This window comes from Taurulus bubalis (assembly GCF_910589615.1).
Source record: "Taurulus bubalis genome assembly, chromosome: 2".
Lineage (NCBI taxonomy): Eukaryota > Metazoa > Chordata > Actinopteri > Perciformes > Cottidae > Taurulus > Taurulus bubalis.
In genome coordinates, this window is record NC_136590.1 from 43,236,118 (window position 1) to 43,247,475 (window position 11,358).

At 44.9% G+C, this 11,358-nt stretch overlaps 1 protein-coding gene across 1 annotated transcript; it reads right to left on the reverse strand.

The window, feature by feature from the left end:
• Positions 1 to 3,225: 3,225 nt before the first annotated feature.
• On the reverse strand, positions 3,226 to 10,189 carry msantd2 (Myb/SANT DNA binding domain containing 2; the record flags this gene model as incomplete). Its single annotated transcript, XM_079237141.1, has 4 exons — positions 9,728 to 10,189; positions 5,427 to 5,682; positions 5,268 to 5,331; positions 3,226 to 4,084 (listed from the first exon to the last, which is right to left on the reverse strand). The coding sequence occupies exons 1-4, from the start codon at positions 10,157 to 10,159 to the stop codon at positions 3,226 to 3,228; spliced, it is 1,611 nt and encodes a 536-aa protein (XP_079093267.1). The 5' UTR covers positions 10,160 to 10,189.
• Positions 10,190 to 11,358: the final 1,169 nt, after the last annotated feature.

Sequence of the window (11,358 nt, forward strand, 5' to 3'; positions counted from 1 at the left end):
GGCTTCAGGTCATGTTCCATATTTCATCGAGTTCACCTCGATACGCTCTGCAGCTCATGGAGATTATTCAAATGAAGTCAGTGACAATTTCTGTCACATTAATTGATTGAGCTCTACCACATATATAACCTCAAGATGTAATGTAATATTTGTCCTGAATAGGTGTGTTGCACCTGTAGTGTAAAAATAAACAGCGAATGGCAAAACGTAACATGAATCATTAACTCCAGCTGACTGAGCTTGTTCAAAATGAAAAAGTAGATTTGTACCTTGTAGAAGGTCAGAGGCATTGTTGTCTCTCTGCACATGTATCACGTGCATCACATGATGTCATCGTGGGTTCAGCCTCCCACAGAGGAACCTTTGAACTATTAGCCGGCTCTCAGCATTGGTCACCCTGTCATCCTTTCGTCTGAATTCAGGAATCAACCTTTCCAAGCCGAACGCTTTCCTTCAGTGCCACTCGGTGTGGGGATTGTCAGCACCAGCTCTCTGTGGCCATCTCCTGGTCACATGGGTGCGTTACATCTGCCCAGGCTCAGGGCTCCGAGACGTCATCATCCATGACGGTGCGCTTCAGGGGTCACGACCTCTCCGATAAGATTCATTATGTTTAATTATGACAACACGTACGAATTTAAATTCTCCCAACAGAGCTGTGATTTTATTCTATGAATATAGGCAATGTGCACAGCAAGGTTTTTTTAAACAAACATTTTCCTCCCATAACCAGGACATTGTGATTGGATACAAGAAGGTTGCCATCCTTATGAGTTGAGCTCATCGACACTCCAACCTTTCTATAAATATGTCATATGCTAATTGTTTTCAGGCCACTTTAATCTTTTGAGAACATCCAAGTTTTGTTCTCTCATAAATTGACAATATTAATCTTGAAAATGTTGAGTTTTTTCTTGCAGCTGTACATGTGAGCTCACACACACACGCACGCACACACACACTCACACACACACACACACACACACACTCAGCAGCCCATTCTCACCGTGTGGCAAATGACAGTGAGCGCCCCATTTATTGTTTTTTCAAACATGTAAACATACAAGACGGTGACTTCAAAACAATCACATACAAGACATGGTGTCAACCAATAAAATAGAAAATATCATATTCATCGTCATATACTGTATACCCAAACAAATTAACATTGCAAGTTTGCAAAAGCCGGAATGCTCAAGAACATCGATATTTTTTAAATATATATATATACATTATAGATATTTAAGGTAGATTTCATATACATAGATTCAATATGGACTTTTCCCTTTTTTTTTTTTATTCTTCTCTACACTCGTCCTCTCCTGGCACATTGCACATCACCTCAGGAACCCTCTTCATACATGTTACAGGGCGAGGAGGAGTTAACCCCTGCAGCTTAATGTCTAGAAGTCGTAGCTCAGGCCTGCTCTCCACCCATGAAAAAGAGCGCGCGCGTGTGTGTGTGTGTGTATGTGTGTATGTGTGTGTGTGTGTGTGTGTGTGTGGGAGGTGCTGGTCTACCGGTACCCCCCCACCCCCCCAGCTGCAGCTAGAGATGCTCCAAAGACCTGGCCACCGACGCCTCGGCTTCGATGCAGCGGCGGGACGTAATCGGGAGTTTGGTTTCATTTCAGCTCAGTTGTTGATTATTGGCTGTTCGGTGTGGTGGACATTTATCAAAGTGCTGTTTTCTGAATGTGAGCATTACTGAACTGTGAAAGCAAAGTTCAGCTCATCTTGACTTAGTCAGATGGGCGCCATCGAAGTGGGGCAATAACAGAATTGATCTAATTATTGTTTAAAGAAGATTGATGAGGATAATTTCCATTACATTGGGCTTAAAAACATTTAAAAAGGAAACATGTGCGTGCGGGCTGCGGTTCAAACGAGGCGCTGTGGCTCACACAGATGCTGTTGAAGTCAGATTTCTTTACAAAGCACTTCCTAAATTAAAAAGGTGAATGTTGAGGATGCAACACTTAGAATCCAGCCAATCGTGGACAATCTAACTGTGAAGGTTCACACCTCGAAAACCGATCGGCTTAATATGGGTGATTTGTCTTAAGTTAGCTGATAGCGTGGCGCAAAACTAAATTATGAATGCCCTGAACTGGTGTGGCAGTATTTAACAATATCTAGCAAACCCAACAGTAGGCTCTGCTGTGATGAAGCGTAGACCCAGAGAGCACCGATCAGGTATCACATGATCGGTTCATTCATCGTCTCGATCCTTAAGCGCCACCCGTCTCACTCCTGAGCTGCTTCCATCTCCGCTCTACTCTTTTATACTGTTACCCTACTATGATTCCACTTCAACAATGTATTTAAGGAACGGTTATTTATTTCTAGACGTATTTATTAAAGTTATGTTCCCAGTTATAATCAAAATAAAGTGCCATTCATTCTCTGTTTGTATTTGTTCATGTTTTTACAAAAGGGTTAACCTGAGCCCGCCGCCATACAACAGTGATAGCATCATAGCACATCCTTAAAATACACTAACATATGTATTTTTTTCTTTGTAAAGCACTAGTATTGGAGCGACAGTATTTCCATGAGTCTGCAGTATTTACAGCGCCGTCGGCACACGTGGCCACGAAGCGGCCCGTTGGGTTTGCGGCGCACGGCGTGGCGTTCCCGTTGGTCGAGGCCAGTTCTCCGCTTACGCTCCCCTAATCTGCATGGAAGCACCTCCAGCTGCAGCCTGGCTACACGTGCAAAAACATAAGGCATAAACCAGCACGCTACTCTTCCATGCTTCTCTGATTTTTAGGTCCGGACCTGGACGCTCAAAGTAAAAAGGCAGATTTTAGAATAAATCCACGCCGTGGTCCCCTCGCTGCCTTGTTCGCTACATCCTGCTGAGGTAGACGGATGCATGCTGCAGTAGTCCCCTAGCCAACCCCCCACTCCCTGATGAGGAAATACGTATCTACACTAAACAAGCAGCAGAAACCTTTGTAGTGCACATAAGCCTTAAATAATAGGTACATAATTCTTGGATGTTGCAGCTCTGTAATACTTAAGTTAGCGTTCCCGCATCTCTGCACAATAAATCCGCTTTATCGGCTCTTTTTAGACTTAATGAGTGTCTGATGCAAAATCAGTTCAATAGGCTGCAAACAAAAGCCAGACTCCCGCACACATCCATGCGTTAAAACAGACAGAATCACCTCTTCGTCGCATCTTGAGCCGATCCAAAAGGGGGCGAGGCGCCGGCTGCGGTTACGACGTTTCCTTGTTGTTGTATTTCATGGGACAGCCGACGGCCGTCTCCAGGCACTCCAGCAGGGAGCCCGCCGAGAGGAAGTCCAGCTCCACCTCGATGAATTTGATGTAAATGGCGAAGCGCTGCGACGAGTCCTCGCCCCCGTCCCCGCTCAGGTTCGCGGCGGTGCCGCGGCAGTTCTCCTGCAGGAAACGCGTCACGGCCGAGTGTTCGCCGAGGCCGTAGTGTTTGCCGGAGCCCTGGAAGTGCTGGAAGAGACTCTGCTGTATGGTCCGGTCCTCCGCTATGCCCAGGTAGCAGTAGGTGACCTCACCCCCAGTCCTGTCCCACCGCTCCGAACCTTCTCCGCCGGCCTGACTCGGCGCCCCGTTCTCGCGGTCTTCGCCGAGCGCCTCGTAGCCGACGGCGTAGAGTCCGTACGCCTTGGGGATGTCCCCGGGGAGGAGGTAGTGGGAGGTGCCCGTGCCGCAGCCCGCCGCCCTGGACTGGGACACGGGGATCCACTCCACCTCCATGTGCAGCTCCAGGCAGCGCGCCTCGCTGATGGTGATGTCCAGGAACTTGTAGTAGACGTTCTTCCAGTTCATCTTCTGGACCCTGGTCATGACGACGCGGCCCTCGGGCTTCTCCGGGTTGAAGTACTCGCGGAGCCTCTTGCCCAGCGGCACCTGCGAGCTGATTTCGGCGTAGTGGTAGCGCACGTCCTCGCGCCAGCGCGTGTTGTAGCCCACGCCGAAGATGGCCAGCTTGTTGGAGAGGTGCAGCCGCGAGAACTCCGTCCACGTCTGGAAGTGCTCCCATTTCAGCTGCACCGACTCCAGGATGCGCATCACAGTCTGCATCGTTTCCCTTTTTCTGCGGAGAACCAGCGTAGAGAACTATGATGTGATGACGTAATATATAGCACCTTGGTAGCCTCTATGAACTAATAAATGGCCTTTGACACAGTATATAGGCGCTAAAGTACACATGTAAAGCAAAAGAACACCAGGAAGTAACTTATCTATAATACATAACTTATAATGCGTTACAATCTGCTTCTCGCACTGTATACACATTATAGTATTAGCAAATATTCAGAATGCTTTATTACAATAGTCCTAACACATAATAAAAGGGTTTTATAACACATTATAAAGTCAAGTAGTATATGTCATGATTTTCTTTTGCAAGGATATAGAATTCTCATAGTTGTATCACATTATTATCTTTTCATAATGCATTATAATCAGTGTTGTAATTCATTATATTGTGATTATAAATTAAGTCGAAGTGGTCATTGAGATATTAAGAGGTTTTCTTTCTTCTATATTCTCGCCGTAGGTATTCTCTACTGGTCTCAAAGTACAAATTCATTTTACAAATTGAACAAAGTTTAGATTGTTGTTCTTGTTACTAATGTAATAAAGCATGAGGAATATTTAATGATATTTTACTATAATAGATTAAATGTTTTTTTTCCCCACATTATTTAGTCCAGTCACTAAATATCACATGATAATGTTTCATAATAGTGATTAATAAAAGATTATAATGTATTACAACTATTAGAATTCTAATATACTATGAGCCTTGGTAAATACAATGTTTGTAAGTGACTAGCAATTATAAAGTATTATAATACATGATCTTATATATATATAGTGTTATGATTGTTCAACACTAGGTATACTGAATCCTCATTATGAATATTTATGAGTGCTATGAGCACATCATAATGCATTATAGACATGGGAGTCATAGAAAGTGTTTTAGCTTCTGCGACTCCCAGTGGTAGTCTGAAGAAATACAGATCCCATTTCTCTAAATATAATAAATTAATCCTTGTTCTATTCTATGTTCATGGACTAAATCATCTTTGGCTCACTACCTTTGGTATGCCGGGTCCTGACCTGTGTCAACTGGCAGATTGAGAACTAAAAGGGGAATGTCAGACACATGACAATAGCAATTTCCCCTGAAGAGCCTCATTCACAACGTACAGCTCACAGCTTCATATCATATGTTCACATACATAACCTAACTATAGTTGACTTACTGGATTTGTTCCGACAGCTCGATTTGAATCTGCAAAGCTCGGCCTTTAGGCACCTGGCTTTCTTCTAGAGAGGAATAAAAACACACACACACACAAGCTTAAAGACACTATTTCCGTGTCTTTCATGGCTATCTGCTCACTCCTTGCTAGCGCACTCACCAGTCTCCATGTCCCCCTCCTGGAAGGCCGAGTCCAGCACCTGGTTGCACCAGTCCTCCTGGGAGAAGTCTTCCAGGGTGCTGCCGTCGGACTCCATCTCCTGGTACAGCCCGCTGCTGTTGATCAGCACCGGGGCACAGCTCTGGGAGTCCCAGCCTCCCTGGCCGAACACCTTCTCCAGCTGCTCGATGGTGTAGCTGCTCTTCCTTTTGCCGATGCCGTGCTCCTTCACGCGGCTGTAGCAGCGCCGCAGCGTCTGCAAGTGGTGATGGGATAAAAAAGGGAGGATTCACTCAGCTGTTTGTTCCAAAAACTCTTAGTGTGTTGGGACAGTTCTACAGAGGAGTGACTCACAAGGAGCAGAGCTGCACACTGAATACATGTTAATGTGAAGGCAGTGGGAGGCAGGTTTAGAAATGTTGACAATGCTATTTGTGGTTAGCAAACAGGTTTGACTCAACAGAGTGCTGCAGGGATGATGTAGTTTTGTAAGAAAATCCAGGAAGTTAGCATCTCAAAGGCATCTCATACATTATGGTCCATTTAGAGCCAAACAGACCATAAAGCAGGGTGTGCTTTGGGGCGGGGCTACAAGGTGATTGACAGGTAGCTAATGAACACCACTTTTATGATTTTTGAAGCTTGATTATAATCAACAATACGCTATAAATGAACTGCATCACGGTCACATGACTTCACGTCACCACCGCTAAGCTAAAGGAGGACGAGTGTTCTAGTGAGGACGTTCAGTCGTCTCATTTAGACTCTTTAAAAACACGTAAAAGCTCCTAAACTCACCAGACGGGTTTTCACAACAGACCTGTTCCAGACATCCAACCCAAAACACATCGACTGTGAGACGATGGAACCCAAAGTGTAAAAATGCTGACTCATTTCCAGGATGCGAGGACTCAATGCTGCAGCACTCTGAATAGTTTAATATTTTCAGCACTTCTTTCAAACAGGAAGTTATTTAGAAACATCGCAAGGATGAAGTAACATCATATGTCAAAGCTCAAGGTTCAGAAAACAAAGGGTTGACTTTAAAAATGCCCAATAGACATGTTATTAGGTATAAATATATTTGAGTTTGAAATGTGCCTTGTTGAACCAACTCAACACAATATACTACTGATAAAACCATCACATACTTTACATAAGATAATATAGCATGAGTATAAAAGACGAGTGAAAACAATGAACCTGTCAAGAGGTTTGCAATTAAGAAGTCAACTAACCTAAACATGCAAAATACCATGAAGACAATCATTAAATAAAAAGTCAGTTCAACAGTCAAAAGTCATCTCATCGGGTCTTTGACTAGACAACCTGTGTAACCTCGGATTTTAGGCAACCTGTAGGAAATCAAATGATGACATTTAAAGGGACGGTGTGTACATTTTAGTGCCATCTAGTGGTTTGAGGGAGCTAGCAACCAACTAGGTTACCTCTCAGCTCAGCACCACCCTTTCCAGAGAACTACGGTGGCCTGCAGGTAGGGAGAGGATGTTACGACTCTACTCTCATCAGTACTCGGCTCTTCAACATGACTAAATAATTGTTTTGAAAAAGACATATGGAATTCTAAAAACAAATAAATTCATAACAGAATTAGAAGTTACTTATAATTTAGATATAACAGTTATCTAATAACCAACAGTTATGTTTACAACAACAACAAAGTCTCTATATAAAGTCATTTATAACTCACTGGTAACTCATTAAACAATATCAATAAAATAAATGATATTCCTGAATGAAGTTAATAAAGAATGAAACACAGCGATCCGTCAGTATCAGTCATCTGTCCTCCATCCTCCTGTCCTCCATCCTCCTGTCCTCTATCCTCCTGTCCTCCATCCTCCTGTCCTCTATCCTCCTGTCCTCTATCCTCCTGTCCTCCATCCTCCTGTCCTCCATCCTCCTGTCCTCCATCCTCCTGTCCTCTATCCTCCTGTCTTCTATCATCCTGTCCTCCATCCTCTATCGTCCTGTCCTCTATCGTCCTGTCTTCTATCATCCTGTCCTCCATCCTCATGTCCTCCATCCTCCTGTCCTCCATCCTCCTGTCCTCCATCCTCCTGTCCTCTATCCTCCTGTCTTCTATCATCCTGTCCTCCATCCTCCTGTCCTCCATCCTCCTGTCCTCCATCCTCCTGTCCTCTATCATCCTGTCTTCTATCATCCTGTCCTCCATCCTCCTGTCCTCCATCCTCCTGTCCTCCATCCTCTAATCATCCTGTCCTCCTTCATCCATCCTCCTGTCCTCCATCCTCCTGTCCTCTATCATCCTGTCCTCTATCATCCTGTCCTCCATCCTCCTGTCCTCTATCATCCTGTCCTCCATCCTCCTGTCCTCCATCCTCTAATCATCCTGTCCTCCTTCATCCATCCTCCTGTCCTCCATCCTCCTGTCCTCTATCATCCTGTCCTCTATCATCCTGTCCTCCATCCTCCTGTCCTCCATCCTCCTGTCTTCTATCCTCCTGTCCTCCATCCTCCTGTCCTCCATCCTCCTGTCCTCCATCCTCCTGTCTTCTATCATCCTGTCCTCCATCCTCCTGTCTTCTATCCTCCTGTCCTCCATCCTCCTGTCCTCCATCCTCCTGTCCTCCATCCTCCTGTCTTCTATCATCCTGTCCTCCATCCTCCTGTCTTCTATCATCCTGTCCTCCATCCTCCTGTCTTCGATCCTCCTGTCTTCTATCCTCCTGTCCTCTATCGTCCATCCTCCTGTCTTCTATCATGCTGTCTTCTATCCTCCTGTCTTCTATCATCCTGTCCTCCATCCTCCTGTCTTCTATCATCCTGTCTTCTATCATCCTGTCCTCCATCCTCCTGTCTTCTATCCTCCTGTCCTCTATCGTCCATCCTCCTGTCTTCTATCATCCTGTCCTCCATCCTCCTGTCTTCTATCATCCTGTCCTCCATCCTCCTGTCTTCTATCATCCTGTCTTCTATCCTCCTGTCTTCTATCATCCTGTCTTCTATCATCCTGTCCTCTATCCTCCTGTCCTCTATCGTCCATCCTCTAATCCTCCTGTCCTCTATCCATCTGTCCTCGATCCTCCAGTCCACCATCCTCTAATCCTCCTGTCCTCTATCGTCCATCCTCTTGTCCCCTTCATCCATCCTCCTGTCCTCTATTCTCCTGTCCTCCATCCTCTTATCCTCCTGTCGACTATTCTCCTGTCCTCTATATTTCTCTCATCTATAGTCCCCTATCCTTTGTCCTCTATCCTCCTTTCCTCCCAGCCTCCTGTCCTCTATCCTTTGTCCTCCTGTCCTCTATCCTCTGTCCTCTAATCTTCTATCCTGCCATCCTCTATCCTTTGTCCTCTATCCTCCTGTCCTCTATTCTCCTGTCCTCCATCCTCTTATCCTCCTGTCGACTATTCTCCTGTCCTCTATCCTTTGTCCTCTATCCTCCTGTCCTCTGTCCTGTATCCTCCTGTCCTCTATCCTTTGTCCTCTATCCTCCTTTCCTCCAATCCTCCTGTCCTCTATCCTGTATCCTCCTGTCCTATATTCTTTGTCCTCCTGTCCTCTATCCTCTGTCCTCGTATCTTCTATCCTGTCATCATCTATCCTTTGTCCTCTATCCTCCTGTCCTCCCATCCTCCTGTCCTCCCATCCTCCTGTCCTCTGTCCTGTATCCTCCTGTCCTCTATCCTTTGTCCTCCTGTCCTCCATCCTGTATCCTCCTGTCCTCTTATCTTCTATCCTGCCGTCCTCTATCCTTTGTCCTCCTGGCTGCTGTGTCTCAGCAATCAGAGAAGGTAACAAAAAAAGAGCTTTTGGACGATCTCGCTCGCTGTACTTGAATTTGACGAGAAACCTCCTGCAGGACGTAATGAATCCGTTCTGTTACTGCTCATTTCTGTCAACCTAAAACACAGTGACGCTGAAAAGGAAAAGATACGAGGCGATGGCAAAGCCACATTCATATGGGACGTCGACACAACAGATGACAGGTGTCCACGGTCTGTCTGGAGCATGCTGGGAAGGTAACGCTGTGAATGGATGAATACATCAATGAAAGCTTTGGTGACGTGTTGATTTCACCCTGATAGAGCAATGCGGTTGTAAATAGAAATAAAAAGGAGGATGTTCATCACCACGAGGAAGTAACTGAGCTAAATGAAAAATAAAAAAGGTGTGACATCCATGACTGTAGTTAGTGCTGTGTGCTTTAACACGATGTGTACACGCCCTGACGTGATGGCAGGTCAACAGCCGGTGTCTGCCGTGAAGCAGCAACGATGGAGGACGGACGTGCACAGCCACATAGCCTCATTTACCTTCATCCTCTCCCTGCACTGAGACGGGGTCCTCTCGTAGCCCAGCTCCGACAGGGCTCTGGACACCCGCTCGTACATGGCGGGCCCGGGGGCCTTACCGGAGAACACGGTGCCCGCCACCTCCAGCTGCTGCATCCGCGCCTCCGTCAGCCTCTCGTTGCCCCACACCGCGATGAGCGCGTTCGTCTCGGACGGGGTCCACGACATGCCCCGGCAAGCCGTGAAGCTGTTGGAGGAGGATGAGGCCGCCGTCCGGCCCGCGGTCCCCGAGCCCACGTTCAGAGGCGAGAAGCGGTTCGGCGTCGAGGGGCTGGAGTGGTATTGATTACTGTCACTCAAATCCTCCGACTCGGGGGATGGCACCTCGGTTTTCGGTATCTTTAACGGCGTCGATATCTCTGGAGAATGCTCCGCTGTACTGGACGCCGCCATGTTGCCTCTGTTGCTAAGGGGAGGGGGAGAGGGAGGGTGACGTCCGGGGCTGTGCGCTGCGAGGCATGGGGGAAAACACGGGGTGGATCCCAGCGGGGGGGCAAAGGAGGAACCGGGAAGAGCTTAAGGTTGCAGGTAAACAAACAAACAAACAAACAAACAAATAAACAACCGACGTCTCGAGTCTCGACCGAGTCATTTTCGCGCCCTAACAGTGACACAGTGACGGGGCGGAGTTCTGAATGTCTGACCTGAAGGTGTCTCCTCCGCCTTCTTTCAAGAAATATATGTACAGTATATATATATAATCATAAAAATGTTATTGATTATAATTAAATAAAAGCCTGTTACAGATATGAGCCCCCCTTTGCATTGACAAATATTTTTGGTTTAAAAGGGTTATTTATCAAACAAATTGTGACGGTTACACGTGTACATGAAATGTATGTATATGTATGTGCATGTGTATATATATATATATATATATATATATATATATATATATATATATATATATATATATATATATATATATATATATATCTATATATATATATATATATTTATTTATTATTATTTCAAATTAATTATCTGATTTAATTGATAATAATAATTCAGGATAGGAATATATGAGCATTTTTGCTTCTACCTATACCCTTTCAGTCTTTCTGTTTTGAATATTATATAGAATATTGTATTGTATTGTAATGATTGACTGAATAAAACACACACACAAACAATAATATCACTGCACAGGTGTGCTGGGTGGCACCAGAAAACCATGCAGCATGGGAGAATGTGCATGTTTTTGTGTTTGCATCCTCATTATAAAATACAGTTTTGATGTTTTATGATTAGAGATGACTTATTGTAGAAACAGGGCAGATCTCTTTATAGGTTGTCATCTTACAACAGGCTCTTTTTTCACTGCAGACTTTTGGTGTTGTCAGATGTGAATTCAAACCAGATTTCTTTTTCAGCTCAGAAGATGTGATTTATATATTTTTTTCATGTGTATTCTCATTATTATCAACCCAAGATCCTCTTCATTGCCAGCATTTTAGTACATTTTATAAAAAAAGAAGAAATAAAACATACTTAAGTAAAGAGGTAAGAATGAAACACCAATGTCTGGTGTACATATTGTACTACCATGTAATTTGCGAGTGTCCTTCATCATTTCAAGTGTTGATTGTACA